Source organism: Telopea speciosissima, chromosome 3 (assembly GCF_018873765.1).
Source record: "Telopea speciosissima isolate NSW1024214 ecotype Mountain lineage chromosome 3, Tspe_v1, whole genome shotgun sequence".
Lineage (NCBI taxonomy): Eukaryota > Viridiplantae > Streptophyta > Magnoliopsida > Proteales > Proteaceae > Telopea > Telopea speciosissima.
Window position 1 is genome coordinate 9,916,222 of NC_057918.1, and position 19,288 is coordinate 9,935,509.

The following is a 19,288-nucleotide window of genomic DNA, read 5'->3' on the forward strand; positions in this document are numbered from 1 at the left end:
GCACGCCCCCCCCCCCACCCCTATCTTTTCAATCAACCACAAAACTGACACCAGAATCCTTGAGATAGAAATATGGCAGATGGGGTATGTTTGCAAGTGTAATGATAACTGGCGTAATTCTTCACCCCGTGACATGTATCCCTTCTTCAAACCTGCAAGCCAACCATCCATCCTCTTTATCACTTAGCCGAAGATGCTTGTACACTCCTTCACAAGGCTATTGTCAACAGTCACCATAGAAGAAAACATATTTCTATTAGAATTTCACATTAGGCTTGATAAAGCCTCAAAACACTCCCTAGAATAGATATGTGATTCCCTGATGATACAGAAAATCCGAGTGTCCCATTGGCCCTTCAGCATATTGGGGGCACTTGTTTTTAATATGCTGCCTGATGCAGGGAAGAAGGGGTATCTTACATACTCCCACAAGAAGAAAAGAGGCCAACTGGCCCAGCTAAAGGCCTAGCTCGGCTAGGTGTACTTACAGCCCATTCGTAGGCTTAGCCTAGCCCATCTGTGGGCTTAATTGCTAGTTATTTAAGTTTTATTTTAAGTGTTAAGTTTTCCTAGTTGAACTATGTTTTCCTTTTTAAGTTATGCTTGTAATTAGCAATAGGAATAATTTAGTTAGACTAGGATCTGATTTCCTTAGTCAGATTAGGATTAGATTTATTTCTTTTCTATTTAAACTTTGTAGATCCAAGGGCTCCTCACAGTTTTATGAATTGAAATTTGAAGTTTGCAACTTTGCTGTGAGATTCAGTTAGATATGGCATGATGCTAGGATAGAGGGAATCTGATCCTGTGGGTGGGTTTTTACTCCAAACCAGGTACTGATTTATCTCCCTCCTATCGATTAGTTTTCTGTTCTGAGATTCATACTCTGGTTTTGCTTAGATTTCATCATCAGATCTTGTTCATAATATTGGTGATCAATTTCTGATATCCCAACCTCATTAAAATCTGATTAGAGTAACCAGTGGCACCCCTGTTTTAGTAAGCTTTTCTGTCAGTTTTTTTTTTTTTAAGGTGAATAAGCTTTTCTGTCAGTTTTGTTTTCTCACCTGAGTTGGTTTTAGTGATCAGATTAAGCTGAAACTCAGGAGACATTCTAGGCTACACCATTACTGATCTTCGACCAGAGTTTCATTCTGATCTGAGCTCCGGGTGTTAAGATATTAAAAATCTCTTTTTTCTGTATTTTTTCTACTTCAGGTCTGAAGATTTCAAAATTACTTTCTATCCAACCATTGGATTTAATGCATAGTCTGGGCATTGTTTAAAAACCCTAAGAGTGAGAGTGTGAGACTCGGTTGGAGTTTTATCTTGATCTGATCTTTTGATTTGATTCAATTTAATAATCTCTACTTGCTGGAATTTATTCTCAGAGTTCATCATTCTTTAATTACTTTCAATCTGGCCATTGGATTACTCCTATCTTCTGAAGGATACCCCTACTACTTATTTTTTATTGATTACAAAAGTTTGACCTTCATCTGAGAAGGTTGACTTTTGTTGACTTTTTAGGGTTGACTTTTCGACTTGGGTTTGCTTGGGATCTTGTGAGGGTGGTGCTTAGTCTGAACTCTGAACCTAGGGTTTATCCTATGAACACCCCCTACCACTGCCTTAGATTGACTCTTCTTCAAATAGATAGAAAAGGATATTCTCCAGCTTCTGTTACAAGTTATAAAGTGGCCCACAATATGAAAGAAAGATAAAGCCTCAGATTCTCAGTGTAATTAGAAATCATGAAACATGGAATGTGAAAGTAGAAAAAGACTTGGCAAGTCCGGACTCCTCATCACAAAAGAAAATGAAAACATATACCAACTTTTATAACAGTGAAGTGTCACACAAGATTTTTCAAGCTAGCGCTCAATATATCAGCTTAACAAATACATCAGGACCAAATATCTATTGATGCCTTCCTGGTAAAACTGATAACCTCAGTAAATGCACATCGACATGCGTAACAGTAGTGCATATCATAAATATTGATGTCTCAACTTTTTCCCCTGGTCTAGGTTTGGACATAAAGAAATTCAATCATAGAGATTGGGTTTTGGAGTAAAACAGCATTAAATTCTGCAAGGACCAGAACATTTATCAACATACTTTCACTTCATCCTTGAGCCTTCAAATTCATGTTCTTTTTTGTCCAGATCCATTTAGGAATGATTTAATACACTTTTCCACAAGCATTTTCCACAAACTTTCTCAAATTTCCCATTCCTAATCCAAGTTGAACCAATCAATAATGTACAATTTAGACTTTGTAGACTTCTGATTCCTACTGGACACCAAAAAAAAAATTCTTTCTTTTTAATTTTGCACAAATAAATAACAGATACTTGTAGCAATCATGTATGAGGTGTATAAGGCAGAACAATGCATAAATTACATTAGTGGGCGAGCCTTGGCGCAAGTTAAGTTGCACTATTGCAACCTGATAGTTGCGCGTTCAAAACTTGGAAACAGCCTCTCCGGCGAAGCAGAGGGTAAGATTGCGTACATTTGCCCCTCTCGGACCCTGCAGTAGCGGGAGCTTCTGAGCCTCATACACTGGGATGCTCTTTTTAAGGCATAAATTACATGATATGACAAGAAATAACCCTTGAACATTTGCCGTGAAAATCCTCCCTATTTATATCTTTGACTCTTCTCAGCAGCATAAACCATCCAAAAGGACAAAATTCCAGTAACCAGTTAGATTTTTGGGGACAAAACACTATGTAGTGAAATATTACCGTCCCCATTTTCTCCTTCCAACAAAAACTCACTAAACCTTACCGCAACTGCTTGGGCTCAGCGACATAAATCCTATACACCAATTCCCCTTCTCCAAAAGCAAATGTGAGGATGTTCAACAAACTTTACCACGACTACCATAGTGCCCTTGCTTTTAAATCCCTTGAACTCTTGGGCTGATCCATGCAAAGCAGGGGGTAAGGCTTCGTACATTTGCCCCTATCAGACCCTGCGGTAGCAGGAGCCTCATGCACTGGGTAGCTCTTTTTTGAACTCTTGGGCTGATCCAAATCCACACCAAACACAAATAAGTTCCACTAAATAATCCTAGCCACTCTGCAATTATGAGTAATTGTTATACAGCCTTCCCACCAATTATGCACATGATGGATCCCAACTCAACTAAGCCTTAATCCAATAACTTGTGTCTGCCATACAAACCTTGTTCCACCATTCCACTCCATTTAAGACTATATCTTCTGTTAATTCAAAATTTTCAATGTCTTATCTAATTCTTCTCACTTCAATATAAATCCTATTCAGCCATCCCTTCTCCTTTTTCTGCTTTTTTTAGCAGGTGAATATTTAGTTGATTGAGTCAGCTGACTATTCAAACCAACTCTACTGTGAGAACCATTGCAAGATTTTAGAAACTAGACATGCTACACAAAACCTTGTTCCACCAATCCACTTGATTTAGAATGCGATATTCTATTAATTCACAATCATAAATGTTTTATCTCAATTCTAATCGTTTAATAGAAATTCAAATCCTTTACAGCCTTCCTTTGTCACTTTTCTACTCTCTTTATTTTTTTTTTTTTTTTTTTTTTTTTTTGAGGGGGGGGTTGAGGGAGTGGAGTGAGGACAGGGGCAAGCAGGTGAGGGTTCAGTTGCTTGAGTCAGCAAACTTTCAAACCAACTCTACTGTTAGAACCTACCAGGATTTTACCAACTAGGCATGCTAACTTCTACTCTTTTCCGTTTTAATGTCTTAGGAATGCCTATTTCTTACACATTACAAACTTGAAATTAGATTTTAACCTTTTTAGGATGTTAATGATCTACTTAATATACCTTTTTCTCAATATTGTGCTCACAAAATAAGTGGCAGATAACTATCCAATAAAAGTTCAAGTTCATAATTGCATGCCCTTCCACAACGATAGCTGGAAGATATGCTAGATTTTAGGTTCTAAGGATTTAAGTAACTCAATCCCATACAAACCGTATTCCCAGAGTGTTACACAAGCATACAGCTTAATACAATGATAGTATAATACAGATAATAACTACATAGTTTACAAATATTCTCTTGGGATCCACACTTAAAAATTATAACAGAAGAGAGAACATCATATCCATCTCAACATCAAGTGGCCATGGAGCAATAACCATATCTGCTTGACGTACGAAATTGAAGCATGACAAACTAGACAAGATAATTCAAGAAACAAAACCACGGCACCTCATAAGATCAATGATCATCATCTCCTTTTTCTAGAGTAAAAGTAATACTGGTCTGTAGGGACAAAGAAAAATGTTAGAGACTAGCCTGCTCTTCGTACTCATTTCGTTCACGGATACTTGTAGCTAACCCCATGATAAAAGTGTCCACAGGAGCCCGGTCCTTGCTCCAACCAAACTCTATTATTTCACAGCTGGTCTTCGTGACACTTTCAAGCATGGTTCCCTGGCTGTTGCCCCACGTATCAGCCTGTTTCAGGAAGCGCACAATAGCATATACAGTATCTTACAACTCACATTCTGAGGTCCAGCATCAAACTTGAGTCGTCGAAAAGCAAATGTACCTGAGCGCATGTTGTCAGAACAAGAGGCTTCAAACGAATAAACAAAACTCTTAACAGCTGACCTCCACGAGTGACGGCAATCTGTGCAACTCCATTAAGCAAGCAACTGAACAGCTCCTCACAGATTCTCAGCTTCCTCCATACAGAGAGTAAACAAGCTTCAGCAACATCGGTGAGCAATGCAAGTGCCTCAAGCAACAACCGCTTTGAGGATTTTCCATCTGAATTATGGGTTACAAGTATTTTAACTTGCAACTGAGCTGCAGCTCGAGAAACAGATAATTTTGTATTGATTTTGGCCTTTAGCTGCCCCCCCTGTTCTGTCCAGTCACGCTTCCTTATCTGAAGTGACAACCATGGAAGCAAATCAATATTGGGAAGAAAGACCAATCACTCTAACGAAAGTAAAGGGGAAACTAGAAGATGAATAAATATACAGAGAAATTCAAAATCAGCTTTACCTTGAGAAAAACAACTGAAGATTGGAGTTGCTTCTTAGAAGCCATCATGACCTGTTCCAAATGCACCGCACCGAAAGGGACTTTATCCACAATATGCCACAGCAACCTAAAGGCTATCTCTTGTTTTTCCAAGCTCTCCACAGACTCCCCTTCAAAAGACGCAATTTGCTGCCTCAAAAAGGCCGCGCCTCCTCCACCGTCATTGTAACCGAGGTTCCCACCAAGCAGATCCACACTGCTCCTCCAGCCAATGGTGCTGCCATTCACAGCTGTACCCCTCGACGACGCAGAGGCATTGCTAGCTTCATTCCCCGGGCTGGCACTCCCATTCGGTTGTAAATGGTGCGAACCAAGTGGCGAGCTCTGCGATGATGACGTTTCTGAGATCGAAAATGCCGCCTCCCTAGGCGAAGTAGGAGCAGCAACAGATAACTGCTCCAAAAGACAAGAAATCAAATTTTCGGCAGCTTTAGGGGAAACTGGCGGGCAATTCTGGGACACAGCATTCAAAAATACCCTACAAATTCCAGCCTCGTCATTGACAATAGTAGCAGCGCAGATCACGATCCCTCCCATGAAGTCAGCGACTTCCGCAGCGAAATCAGGGGATAACTCCGCCGCCTTAGAGACATAACCAAGGAAATTAGAGTAAAAAGCAGAAATAGAATCAACCCCAAAAGACTGCGGCCAGAATGATTGACGAAACGAAGCCTGAATCGATTGGAGAAACCCAATGACCTGCGATCTAGGATCGTTATCGGTATGGTTGGGGCATTTAGAAATAAATCTTGCGACTGCAAGAACGGCATTGAGATGAAGCCGCGTCAGCCTGTGAGATCCAACGGAGAGAGAACCCTCGGGAGGGCATCTGCTGCAAATCCATTCAAGTTTTTCGGCGAACTGTAAGGGATTCTGAGATATTAAGTCGCAGAGCTCTGTCAGTGCTTCCATGGAGGAATGGAGATGGATAGGTGTTTACTTTGGGTTTTTTTTTTTTTTTGGGGGGGGGGGGGGGGGGGGAAACCACCTGGTTTTCAAGATTTAAACGGGAGATCGTTTTCCGTTTTGCCTTTCTGCTCGTGTGTTCCCTCCCCTTCCGTATCCATCTTGTCTCGTCGCGTCGTTGTCTCTTGTTCTGCGCTTTTTCTTTTTCTTTTTCTTTTTCTTTGGCGTTGTTTTGTGCTGCGCTTTTCTTTGTTTATTTATTCTTTCCCTGAGAGTTTTTTGAGCACGTCTCGCGCGCTTCTGATGATCTGATCTGCTTTTCCCTTCTCTTTCTCTCTCTCTCTCACGCACGTCGAACGGTCACATGCACCATCTTTATAGTTTAATAGTTTATCCGTCAGGGGAGCATATGATTACAAATTATGCGGCTTGAAGTCTTGAACGGGTGTTTACCCAAAATATAATATAATTACAGATTATGCGGCTTGAAGTCTTGTACGAGTGTTTACCCAATATATATATATATATATATATTATATACAAAAATGTTTTTTGTGCCGTAGTGTAGGTTGCATCTAAGCACATGGGCCTGCCATTTAGGGGGCAGGATGGTCATTATGCCTATTCTCATGTGTCAGGGCACAACCTGCTGCATCCAAACACATGGGCCTACCATTCAGGGGGCCGGATGGTCATTGCGCTCAACCCCTTGTGATTGGGTGCAGCCTACACTGCAGCACAAAAAACAATGCCTCATATTATATATACACATGGGCGCATGCATTACGCTGACGCAAACACAAAGTGCACAAAATGACGGTCACATTTTTGTGTCCGGATGTAAGGTAGTGCACATAAACATTTCTTCTCCCTATATAACATAGGGTTTTTGTCAAATGCCCTCCTTAACATGCTCATTTGTCCAAATGCACTTTTATAATTTTATAATTTACATATGCCTCCTATTTTAAAACATTGTAACACTTTAATCTAATCCGTTAGTTGGGGACGTTAGACGTTAGTTTCAGGGAATCTAATGACCAAAATGACCTTATGACAAAAATCCACCCAAATTAAGAAATAAAATGATCAAATTGTCCTCATCTTCCCCAAATTGTTTAAGGTTTGAAATTAAAAATCAAACCCTAAACTATTTGGTGAAGATAGAACCCTAAAATCAATGAATCTATCTTGACTCTTCCCATGTTGATTTTCAGCTAAACCCTAAATCGATATACCTATTCTCCGCTACAAGTGTGTTTGTGAAGCTCAGTAGCTCGCCATATCGAGCTTACAAATTTACAAATTAATCTCTGCAAGGGCCAAGGAGAGGTAATGGTTACAAGTGTGTTTCCGTCGGTGTTTGGAATTGTTGGTTCTTGTAATGGCTTGGTTTGCCTTTTGGGTTTCTCAAATCGTGTCTACGATGTCATCTTTTGGAACCCATTTACCATAGACTTCAATAAATTGCCGTACGCACCATTTCAGTTTCCGGATCGTACAGTTTCTCGTTTCCCTGTTACGGGTTTTGGTTACAGTCCATCAAAGGATGTGTACAAGGTGATAAAAATTATTTACTTTCATGTTGCTCGTAAGAGGAGCAATTCTTGTAGTTCCCTAGTCCAGCTTCACACCCTTGGATCGGATTCATGTCTAAGGATTGGCGAAATCTCTTTCGAAATTCTTGATTGGTTGTTTGGGATTTTCGTTAATGGAGCTCTTCATTAGATTACTATTCGCAGTTCCAGACCAGACACTATTGTTTCTTTTGATGTTGACGATGAGACAACAACAATCATAACCTTATCCCAACTAAAAGACGTCGGCTATATGGATCCAAAAGAGACTATGACAATGTAGAAAAGGAAAGTAAAAAGAAATAAAAGGAAGCTAAAAGGAAAATAAGCAAAGAAATAAGTAAAAGCAGTAGTCAAAGCAACATCCCAGAAACATCTCCCTACAAGGGGTCGACTACATGGGTCATTGTCCTTGTCATCGAAACAACTCTATCCGCAGTCATACTAGGATTGGATCTTACCACATGCATATCCTTTCTGATCACTAAATCTGAGCAGGGATTTAGTTCACAATATCGGTCATTGTTGATACCGATATACGGATCGACCATATTGGGTCAAAGCAGAGGGGAACCATATAGATCCTAACTTCCACTTAAGAATTACAGTAAGTTGCGGTTAAGATTAGTCATTCATCACGTTTTGCATGAGGTTCTCTGTCTCAGGTTCCTGGTCCAACTATTCAGTAGCTGTTTCCTTTTAAGTTTTTTTCACCTGTTATTCCAGCCAGGTGCTTTCAATCTGATCTTACAAACCATTGCCAATTTTAAAGTTTAGCAGTCCATAAACATAATGTAATGTCTCCGAAGCACTGAACAGGAGGAAGAAAAAAAGTTTCAGCATGTAAAGCAATCAAAATGCTCTTAAGCCCGGCCATTCTACAAAATCACTAAAACACCTCTGACAAGAAAGGGTCTGTTACATTTGGTGTGTTCAATGTCCATCAAATCCAATTTAATAGTAAAATGATATTAAATTACATGATATTATTTGGTGGTTGATTGTCCTTAAATTTATACCTTAACGTGTTCACTACTAGATATAAAACTGTTAATTTTGTTGTCACACAGTGTGTTATCAAGAATGATGATTCTAAACACACAAGTGTGAGTATACATATCTATGCATATTGAATAGAATAATATGATGATATGATAATAATTGAATGGATTATTATCGGTTGTTATAGGAACATGAGATATATCTTTCTTTAGACATCCTTAAGTGTAAATATCTTATTTTCAAAATTGGACTTTCTAAATGATACCACTATAGATGTACTTGGAACATATCACATTTTGATTGCCCCTTGTCTTATTCTCAAAAAAAATTTAAGCAAGGTTAAAAAAAGGGGTTTTCAAAACTATTTGAAAGTAAAATGATAAGATTGTACCCCTCAATTAAAGAAAAAAAAAATGTGTGGTACTATCAGAAACAATAATGTTACAAATTATTTGGCAGAGGGGGAGAGAGCTGCCCACACATATACCACTCTCTCTCTCTTCCTCCTGCGTGTTTGGAGAGCAGTTTCTGTCTTCCTTACGCAGAGAAGTTTCTATCTCCTGCACAGAGCACTCTCTCTATTTCTCCTTTGGGATTTAATGGTATGGAACACCAAATGAGTGGAAAGGGGTTTTTCAGATAATCATTGGGGGGGGGTAAAAAACGAAATTCAAGAGTAAATTCATGCAAAAATGGTTTCTTCAGACAAGAAACATGTTTTTGAGTTGAAGTGTTGAAACACAAATTATTCAACAAATAATGAGTGATTTAACCAATGCCTAAAAAGACAAAGGGAAGGAGAAAATGGATATGAGCTGAGTTAGAGAGTATTTGACAATTTAACCTAAAACTAAAAATAACAGCCATACGTTATACCACAAGATTTGTGCAGCATCAACACAGTAGACCCTAGACACTTGGCCTGCATCATTGATAGACAGTCAGAGAAGTGATAGAGAAAGCTAAGAAAATAATGAGGCCAACTCAGGGCAGATGATGACCTATGTAAGTTGGATTCATTCAAGAGAGAGACAAGCTGGTTACAAACTAGCATAAGAATAACCAAGAAGCTGGTAAGGTGTAGATACGGCAAGGGAGACAGTTCAGAACTCTTAGTGAAGGGCAAACACACTAAAGACGTGGAATAGCTAGATTTCTGAATTACCAAATAAATACATGTGCATGCATTGAGGTGGTGTTTGGGGTTGTAGGGGAGGGGTTCTTAGACTAGGAGGGATACCAAATCACACGAGGGGTTTGTATTCTGTGGTTCAAGGTCACATAGTTAAAGAGAAGCTTGAAAAGAAGAAAACTTGGCCACACCTTTTACAAGTCTAACACTACCTGCTATCTTATTTAAATAGAAAAGGGCAGGGAGAAAAAGGAGACTCAAAAGTCACAGAAGTAACCATGATTATAGAAATTGGGATTCATACCATGAAATTATGGAAGAGATTGACATAACTGAGGCCAGTAAAAACAAAGGATTTTAGGATGAAGCAAGACAAAAGTTTTCAAAGGATTCTAGGGTGAAGCAAGACAAAAGGGTTAAGATTAGAGTTTGAAGTTCAAATAGATGGAAGATCTAGGGAGTACATATTACGTAGGCTAGGGGAATCAGATTTTAGAGGCAGGTTGGAGGGTGTTGGCACATAGGATTGCATCATGATAGTAGTGGAGGTCTATAGAGTTTAAAACAAGACTCCTAATCAAACTCAAAAGCTTCAAAATTGATAGATACATCATATCATAGACCAATACCTAGCCAGCAGCAGTCTATGGACAAGGACAATGAGCATTGAACATTGCGACCTCTAAGCATTGAGAAATGGGAACATGGCTATATATTTTATGGACCATTTGCACTCGACTATGTCTACAGAAGAACATTTCCAAAATTTCCTTCAAATGTAAAACCTGTCTTAGATATACTAAATATATTATATTAAACAAATAAGAAAAGCAAGCTAATGGTAAGTGGAACAAAGGGAAACACATGCATCTACACACAAATTTAGGTTTGTTAGTAAAGCAAGGAAGTGATGAAATTCAAAGAAAGAAAGGAAACTTTGAACTGAGAACAAGTTAAGGGCCAAGAAAAAATGTGCCCTAGAAATTATAGCCTACCATTATTTTGGCCATTACTTATATTAGGTTAGTTTAAAAAAAAAACTATCCACAGGATTAAGTTTTGATCATTTCTACTGAAACCATGGAACGTTTGACTTCAGTTGATTCCAATGAAGTCATCAAACTATTCTTTGTTGTCCTAAATATTTTGGAATTTCAAATGTAATTTGTATAGATTTGGTCCTATGAACCTCTGTACTGTTACCAAAATGAAGCACCCCAAAATAGTAAGGGCAAAAGAGAAGAGTTGGCAATAATACTCAGACCAACTTAGATTTGAAAAAATTTAGCAGACAAAACTCAACTCTGGAATGCAATTAAGAACTCAAAGACCAAACTACCCCAGAATAACAGTAAAACTAAGAAGACTCAAATCTGAATCCCAACCAACTTTGGGGTGTGAAATTCCAAAAGCAGTTTCGATGTCCCCTAATTGCAAAAATCCTAACACTTGGTTTCAAGAGAGATACCATAGTAAACATTGGAAGAAAAGATTCGAGGGACAGGAAGCACAAGAGCAGATTAGCAATCGATTAATACCATTAACTTATAATGAACTGAGATACAAGATCCCGAGTGAATAAATTTGACCCAAATCATATATTCATACATCTAACTAAAAATATGATAGTATAAAATTAAAAGAATCAGCTAAATTAATATCAACTTATCCTCATAGAATATCCAGTTGACCGACAGACTTGTAAAGACCATTCCTATTTTTACAGTCCATACAATCAACAACACTAATAATTTTTGGTGGGAGGGGGGTATTAATAATACAGGTTTAACACCCTACCAAAAGATTGGTCATCCTTAAATATTCCAAAAGATAGAATAAAAGTAAGTTCCACAATACACAATTTGTTCCTGATACAATTCCACAACTATTGAGATACAAACAAAACTAAAACAAATGAAGCTAGAGGGAGAGGGGGGAGCTTGGCAAAGTAAGAATATAATTAGGGACAGTCATCCTTGGAAAGTTGCTGGTTTTGTGTGGGCCTAAGGTGCCTGCTGAGACTGACAGATGTACTCTCAGCCCAGTCAATTAGGACAGGGATGCAGGCCATTCCACACCACCCCAAAAAAGGCCAGCACATGTTAATGGGTAACGTAATGGATTTAGTTAAACACAAACTAAGAAGATGCATTTGTGAAGCACTTAGTCACAAATCTTCACATAGTCAAATCCTATTGATGGAAATAACAGGATTTCAGTGTGATCCACCAGATTCGTAAAGCTGACAGTCCCACATCAGACAAAGAGTGAAGGCCACAAACAATAAAACACGACATGTTTCAAATAGTTTATAAGAAGGAAAAAGACTCAATTAGACTGGGCCCATGCAAGAGTGCCCTGATTGAAGTCCATAGGAAAGAGAGTCTAGGTTTGAATCATCAGTTATTCCAATCCAATGTTCTCAGAAGTGTTTAGGGTGTATTTTCTTTGAGGCACGCTTGGGTGAGGCATTCAAAGAACACCCTGGACCTTATTAAGAGGCATGACATGGGGGAGGATGCTTTTACTGTATGTCACAGGAGACATTTGCTCTTTTGATGCCTCAAAGTGAAAGCATGCACCACATTTCCAGAGACAAAAATTGTTAAAATAATAATTAAAAGAAAAATGTGTTTTCAATTAAACAAATATGAAAGACAAGGCACAAGAAGGGTGAAGGTTTCTTAGGGAGCAGACTTAGAGCTTTGATGGCCCGGTACCCCCATTCAACTGGATCATCAACCAACGAATCCCAATCAAAAGGAATCCCAGTACTCTTGAGTCTTTTAATTGATGAAGCTCCAATAACATCAAGTGCAGTACTTCCTACCCTCCAAGGTGGGGAAAAATCAAAGCAACAATCACGGAGAATAGGGTGGGGTTATGCATGCCATATGTATTTGTTGCCCCCCACCCCACCTTTTCCCTCTTTATTATTATCATCATATGGATGAACAAAGCTTTGGTTTTGCTATTTCTCTACTTTCTTTTGTCCCATCCAAAAGATGCAATATGCTTTTCCACGTAATCAGTCCCTCCCTACCTCTATATCCAGAAAAATATGTAACACTTTGCACCCCCTTTTCCTCCTTTCATGTTCTATTTTTTCTCTCATCCTTTTCATTTTTTTAACACACTAATTTCTGGATAAATGGTAACTGATTATCCATGGAAAATTGTCAAATTTGGAATTTTAAATGGAAACTTTAGAGTTATGTATGATGAAACAAGATTTTTATGATTTATTCATACATAGGGTTTATTCATACTTATTACAATTTTGTTATTTAACTTCATTTATCCTACTTTATATATTTATTTCTTTTAATAAAACATGTTCATGAGGCACGACAGAAGCTGTCTACTTATCGAGGAGGCTCATGGAAAGATATAGAGATAGCAAGAAGGATCTCCATATGGTCTTTATTGACCTTGAAAAATCCTATGATCGAGTCCTTGGAGATTTAATCCGGCATGTTCTAGTGAAGAGAGGGGTGTCGAGTAAATATGTAGATGTAATTAAAGATATGTATGAGCGCGTGGAAACTAGTGTGAGATCTGTGGGAGGTCGAGGCAAAGAATTCCCAATTACGATTGGGTTACATTAGGGATCAGCCTTAAGCCCTTATCTTTTTGCACTCATCATGGACGACCTAACCAAGAGCATTCAAGACGAGGTCCCATGGTGTATGTTCTTCGTCGATGATATCGTTTTGGTGGATGAGACAAAAGCAAGGATTAACGCTAAGTTAGAGCTATGGAGATCAACCTTGGAAACATGAAGCTTTAAGATTAGTAGAACGAAGACAGAGTATATGATGTGTAATTTTAATCACCCTATGATGGATATTGACATGGTGCGAATTGAGGAAAGAGAGATACCACAAAGTGACTATTTTAAATATCTGGGGTCAATCATAAATAAAGAAGGAGACATAGAGGATGATGTTTCACAGAGAATTAAAATCGGATGGATGAAGTGGAGAGGTGCATCAGGATGAATACTTTAATATTTCATAGAGGATGATGTTTCACATAGAGGATAAAATACTTTAATATTTCATCTTTCATTTTTGTCATTTTCTATTTTATATTTCTCGTCTCATTTCCCATCTCTTCATTCCCCTTTTTTTTATTTGTTTTAGACTTCAGTTTTACCTACTTTGTTTTGTTTGGATCCATGTAGCCGACCCCATTAAGTTGGGATAAGGCTGATTTTATTGTTGTTGTTGTTGTTCATGAGGCCTGCACACTGTATCAAAATGAAGTAGAATGCATCACATCACCCCTTGGTATTTCAAAACATTATTGCATTAGAAGAAAGCAGTCGCTCCTTCCATGTAACATTTTCCCTTTCTACATATACATTGTTATTTACAAAAACAGGCTTAGTTGAGTTGAGTACAATTGCATTAGTATTTTGCTCAAATTCATCCAAGGAAGGAAAAAAGCCAAACAGAACTTAACAAAGAACAATATTTTTGAGCCTGAACTTCAAAAGAGCAAAACATTCAAACACAAGATGAAAGAAGCCATTATAAACTATGAGAAATCCTGCTTTAGTTAGGTCATAGATAGAGTTCAGGAACAATTCATAGGAGAATGTTCTGTTTCAGGCTACTGATACAACAGTGAACAGGAAATCCTGTTAGATGATATATGAAGGTAAAAGAATGGATTTTCTAATCCGCAGAAATGGAGGCCGCTCAAATTTTCAATTTAAGCACACTCATATAAACAAAGAAACAGCTCCACACCAGATTTAGAAAACAATAATAAGGTGCCTCGATCAATCAAGACATGGGGCTATATTTGTTGACAGCAATTGAACCAGGTAACTGGTTGTTTGATGTCCTTATTGCCAATTGACGAGGACTTCCTAGAACTATGTTGCTCTTTCAAAACCGCTACCAACCTGCATATGCAGCCACTCCTGTGCTGATCCTTGGCCATATTCTCTTGTTGCTTGTGAACTGAAAGCCATTCCAGTGGTATCAAATGTTTGTTCACCGAACTGAAACATAAATTTAACCTGTTAAATACTTAAATGGATAGATGATAATTTCATAAATGAAACATCTGCAACCAATCATCTCCTCCTCTGACCACCTTTTTAAATTCTATTTCTGTACTTCTTTTTTTAATATAATTTTTCCATTCTTCAACTACTAATTAAATAAATGAATCAAGCCTACAACAATCCAATGCTGAAGAAAATCCAGCTATCTTGTTTCAGGAGGAATACAAGAAAGGCTATTCACAAACTACTGTCAAAGTGGTCCAAGGAACCAGCTGAAGCAAGGAGATCATAGACTAATTTTACTATTAAATTTATAAGAGCAAAAGTGATTTGACAATAATAGAAAAAATAAGCATCTTCAAATACCATGCAACTCACTTAAGAATTGCTATAGAATCATATTGATAAATACAAAGTAGAAAAAAGAGAAATAAACAAGCCCTAGAGGGAGGGTTCTTTCCTCAAATCTTCAAAAATGAAGTATTCTTTAATTAATCATAGAGTAACCTTGAGGCTTCTTATTTTCTCCAAATTCTTTCCTCCTATTCTGCCTTAGTGTTTAATTAGTGAAAGTGATTGCTCTAAGCCACATTGCACGTGCTAGGCGCCCCAGTCATTCTCCTACATGAGGCACTGCCACTTCAAGACCAGTAAAATTGCAAGTTGAAAGTATCAGTAGTGGGGGAATATTGGCAATGCCACTTCAAGAGAGACACCATGAAATGCATGTAAGGTTTGGATACTGCAGAAAATCTAAGATACAGATGCAAATCTTGCAGCACATGCATGGGAATCACATAAAAACATGATAAATAATTTTTCAGAGCATATTTGACTACAAATATTTTACCAATAATGAAGTACAACTTTGTCAGCTAACTATAAAATGGATTTATTCATCAGAGTGTCACTCCACACAAAATATTAGACTCTATATTTAAAAATTTTACATATAGAAGGGAAAAGAATTTTTGATTACTTGGATGTTTGGATATCCAAATTCTTTAGTGACTTGTGGAACAGAAAAAGATATACAGGATTTTGAGGATCCTAGGTTGATGAATTAGGTTTCTACGCATTGAGGATGTTCGGTCTACCATATGCTTTTGAATCCTTTTGAATCCTCCCCCCCCCCCCCAAGAAAGAAAGAAAGAAAGTTATAATCACAAGGCATTAACAATTGGCTTTTCCAAAAGAAAATTTAGCATTAGGCAAAATTTAGATCACAGCATACTCACGACTTACATCTTTTGGAGGAAATCCTTCAATGTTAGGGCTTATTCTTGAATTAACAGCTTCAAGCTTCATGGACAAGAACTACAACATCCAATGAATCATTAGAACTCATGACTACTCCAACAGGGGGAAGAACAACTATTGCAAGAAAATATTAGCACATAAAATATAGGAACTATGCCTACCTCAACCTGACGCTGCAGTGATTGAATGTAATTAATGATCTCATCAAGGACAAGAGCTTTCCCAATAACCTGCTCATAGAAAACCAAACACCTCAGCAACACATATTGGATTCGCTAATAGAACTAACTCCCACATGCCAATCTGCAGGATTAACAACAAAATACTTGCACAACAGCACTACACCTTGTTACAACCAGGGACCAGGTCTTGAAGAATCTTCATCCTCTCGCTAATCTTTTCTCTTCTAGCCTGTCCGAAAAATCGATCCAGTTAACATTCTTGCTTGCTTTTTTTTTTATTTTTTATCTAAGCCCTAGACAGTTTATATTTGAGTAGAAATAATTGATATGCCAAAATTTATGTATCTTAATCCAAAGCTCCACTTTTCCATGTAAAATATCCAACTCTCAGACACTGATAATTCACATGTACAGAAAAAACAAGAGTTAAGGGGAGAGAACTGAGAAGTGGATTACTCTCTCTGCTAGGCTGTGGCTATCGGTAGCTTGACCCCTTCTTGCTCGAACATGGATGTAATCTTGCTTAGGCCCCTCAGTAGGTTGTGTGCTTTGTTCAGCTAGCTTATTACCAGATCCTGAATTTTCATCCATGTCAACTTTTGAGTCTCCATTCTCATCTCCAGATCCCAAGACCTTTTGACGCTTACCATCAGAATCGTTCTGCTAAAATGGGAAACCATATCAGGACCACTTTGCTAAGAACCATAAATCAGATGAATTCTGCATATCCAATAAACTATTCAGGATAAATCCACCCGTTGATAAACTCTATCCAATGCCATACACTTAAATTCTCCACAAATCCAATTTTCACAAATTGACAGAACCAGATAGCATCAGTACAGATGCATTGAAATTTCACAAAGGACTAATAAAAACAAGAGATTAAGAAATTCTTTCCCGATCAAGAATAATTGATTTTAATTCAATTCATTAACATTGCAGGAATCATCCCATCCAGGCCAGCAACATTGAAGAATTTACCGTCATTTTAACACAAAATTGTTTCAAAACTTTTTTAAAAAAAAAGGTATCTTAAATATGTAGGACAACAAAATCTAAGTCAAGAGCAACAGACTTGTAAAACAGATCAACACACAGAGAGGATTCAGCTATAGATCAAAAAATAAGAAGTGAATACCATGTCATTGCCACTGCTAGTAGAAACAAGCTTAGACGACTCATCTTCCGAAGCCGCATCTGTACGTTTCCTTCCAGCTCCACTACGGCTCCCACTTTGCTCCGTAACCGTTGACTCATCGACTGACATATCTCGATTGACAGTCCCACTTCCAGTAGTCTCCACAAATCCAGCCAAATTCTGCCCAAAATGATGCCTCCGCAATCCCAAAACACTACTAGGCTCAGCAACGCCAACGGCGCCGCTTCCATTGAGCGGAAACGGCCAAATCTCAGTTAAACTATAAGATGAGGTGTTTACAGAGCGGAAGGAACCATCATTCATCAGAGGAGGAGGATCCATCTCCAGACACAAAATTCAACAAATGGCACAAAGCCTTTCGAATTTCTCATCCAAGCTTAACCTCACATTCGTCTCATTTTAAATCAGAATTAAAACAATAAGAGCTACGCACCAATCAAATCAGCTCGAAAACGACTACCAAAAACCCTTGGTGAGCTCAACAGGTCCTTGTGCAAAATCTGCAGTTGAAGTTTTACCAACTGTCGTTCAACAGTAGCGCCATTTAAAGGCGCCATTTAAAGAGTAAGTGCAGAGAAAGAGAAAGCTCCTAAGCATCAATGAAAATGAAAGATAAGTGAATGAAAGGGACCATCAGTGAAACTGAAACGAGATGAAAGCGAGAGACTGAGACTGTAAGGCACCAGCATCAGAAGCTCAAAGCTGTGTATGGTGACTCGGTGAGTATGATCGCTTCCTCTCTTCGGTGGAGTCTGAGAGAGACAAGGAGACCTTGGGAGTTGAAAACAAAGTGAGTGAAGTGAGGTATTCTAGGAGGGTCCAGCGTTGCAACTGTTTCAAGATGGGGTCACATAACCCATAAGTACAGCGAACAGATCTACGGAGAAGTAGCCAGAAGAACCTGCAGCAAGAGAAGCGAGGAACGTGTCGTTTGGTCACGATATTTTGGTCTTTTTCATTTCGGATGGCGATATATCGTCTGAGCTAACCATTACCAACCAACGATTTACATTATTTACCCGTGCCTTTACTCTTATCAGAAATTGGTGGCTATTACAGTTAGCAATGAAACACAAATGGAATGGTACACCCAAATATCACCACGTGTCTTGTGTACAGAGGACCACGTGTGCAATGTTTAGTATAAACACATCATAATGTGTTACTGGCTGCGTATAAAGAGTGTCTAGGATCTTTTAAAATCGGCTCGATCTGAATCGGAGTTGGCCGAGACCGATCTCGATCTGAATCGGTAGTCCTTAACATCTCCAAACCGTTTTTAGGGTTTCCTTAGCCAATTCCGGTCTTTATTTTCCTTCTCAAAAATCAAAGAATCTGGTTATAAAATGTAGTAAAACTTTAATCTGATTTAGGATGTCTTTAGTTACACAATCATTTTAAATAAATATAATTATTTCCCTTATATCCCTTCCAACTAAACGGACCTGTAGTTGTACACATGTGACCTATTCCGGTGGCGCCATGTCACTTTTGTTTTAATGTGCACCACTATTACATATGTATCTGATCTGTTACGTGTACCTTCAACGTCCCATATGATGAAATGTCTATAATGAAAAGTCCGGGTCTTTTGAGGAAGTAAGAGGAATCAAGCATGGTTCGAGGGATCAGAATCGAATCGCTAATTTTGATTCCGGGTGATTCGAATCAATTGATTCTTACTGATTTTCTAGGGTTTAGGCTGGAAGGTAGAGGTCGATACTATTGCCAATTCCACTTACTTAAACCACAAGATCAAAACATGTTATCGTGAGTGGTAGAGAATGCTCGATAAAAGTTTTCATCCTCGTACTGTAGAACATACAATATAGTTCAACCAAATACATACAAGAAAGTTTAAAGGTTATTTCAAATCCCACAAATGCAAGTTAATCGAAGGATTGCAACACTTGAACTAACTACTCTACATGAGAAACAAAGATCAATGCAATGGAGGCATTCTTCCCAAATTAGGGTTTCGA

General features: G+C 38.3%; 2 protein-coding genes across 4 annotated transcripts in view; both read right to left on the reverse strand.

Moving 5' to 3' along the window:
- The window catches only part of LOC122655560 (phosphatidylinositol 4-kinase alpha 1-like), a 49,428-nt gene extending 43,266 nt beyond the window's left edge, over positions 1-6,162 (reverse strand). Inside the window, exons 1-4 of one of the 2 annotated variants that reach the window (XM_043849767.1) lie at positions 6,044-6,162; positions 5,027-6,011; positions 4,566-4,907; positions 4,310-4,471 (exon numbers count right to left, since the gene is read on the reverse strand). In XM_043849767.1, coding sequence (XP_043705702.1) covers positions 4,310-4,471; positions 4,566-4,907; positions 5,027-5,977 — 1,455 coding nt within the window. In that variant the 5' untranslated portion in view covers positions 5,978-6,011; positions 6,044-6,162. The remainder of the gene's footprint in view (positions 1-4,309; positions 4,472-4,565; positions 4,908-5,026; positions 6,012-6,043) is intronic. The other variant, XM_043849766.1, reaches the window with a different exon arrangement.
- An 8,060-nt stretch (positions 6,163-14,222) lies between these two features.
- LOC122657133 (transcription factor BHLH094-like) lies at positions 14,223-17,802 on the reverse strand. 2 transcript variants are annotated; one of them, XM_043851911.1, is made up of 6 exons: positions 17,286-17,802; positions 16,601-16,807; positions 16,308-16,373; positions 16,124-16,192; positions 15,948-16,019; positions 14,223-14,696 (listed from the first exon to the last, which is right to left on the reverse strand). In XM_043851911.1, exons 1-6 carry the CDS (start codon positions 17,625-17,627, stop codon positions 14,568-14,570), a joined length of 885 nt encoding a protein of 294 aa, XP_043707846.1. In that variant the 5' UTR covers positions 17,628-17,802; the 3' UTR covers positions 14,223-14,567. The 2 variants fall into 2 exon arrangements, with proteins under 2 accessions (XP_043707846.1, XP_043707847.1); XM_043851912.1 differs by having other exon boundaries at positions 16,601-16,804; positions 17,286-17,795.
- Between the last annotated feature and the right edge of the window lie 1,486 nt (positions 17,803-19,288).

Coding starts and splice junctions, on each gene's coding strand:
- LOC122657133 (XM_043851911.1), bottom strand. CDS start 17,627: ATGGATCCTCCTCCTCTGATGAATGATGGTTCCTTCCGCTCTGTAAAC. Junction 16,374..16,600: donor GCCACAGCCTAGCAGAGAGA/GTAATCCACTTC, acceptor TTTTTCGGACAG/GCTAGAAGAGAAAAGATTAG. Junction 16,020..16,123: donor CACTGCAGCGTCAGGTTGAG/GTAGGCATAGTT, acceptor TGGATGTTGTAG/TTCTTGTCCATGAAGCTTGA.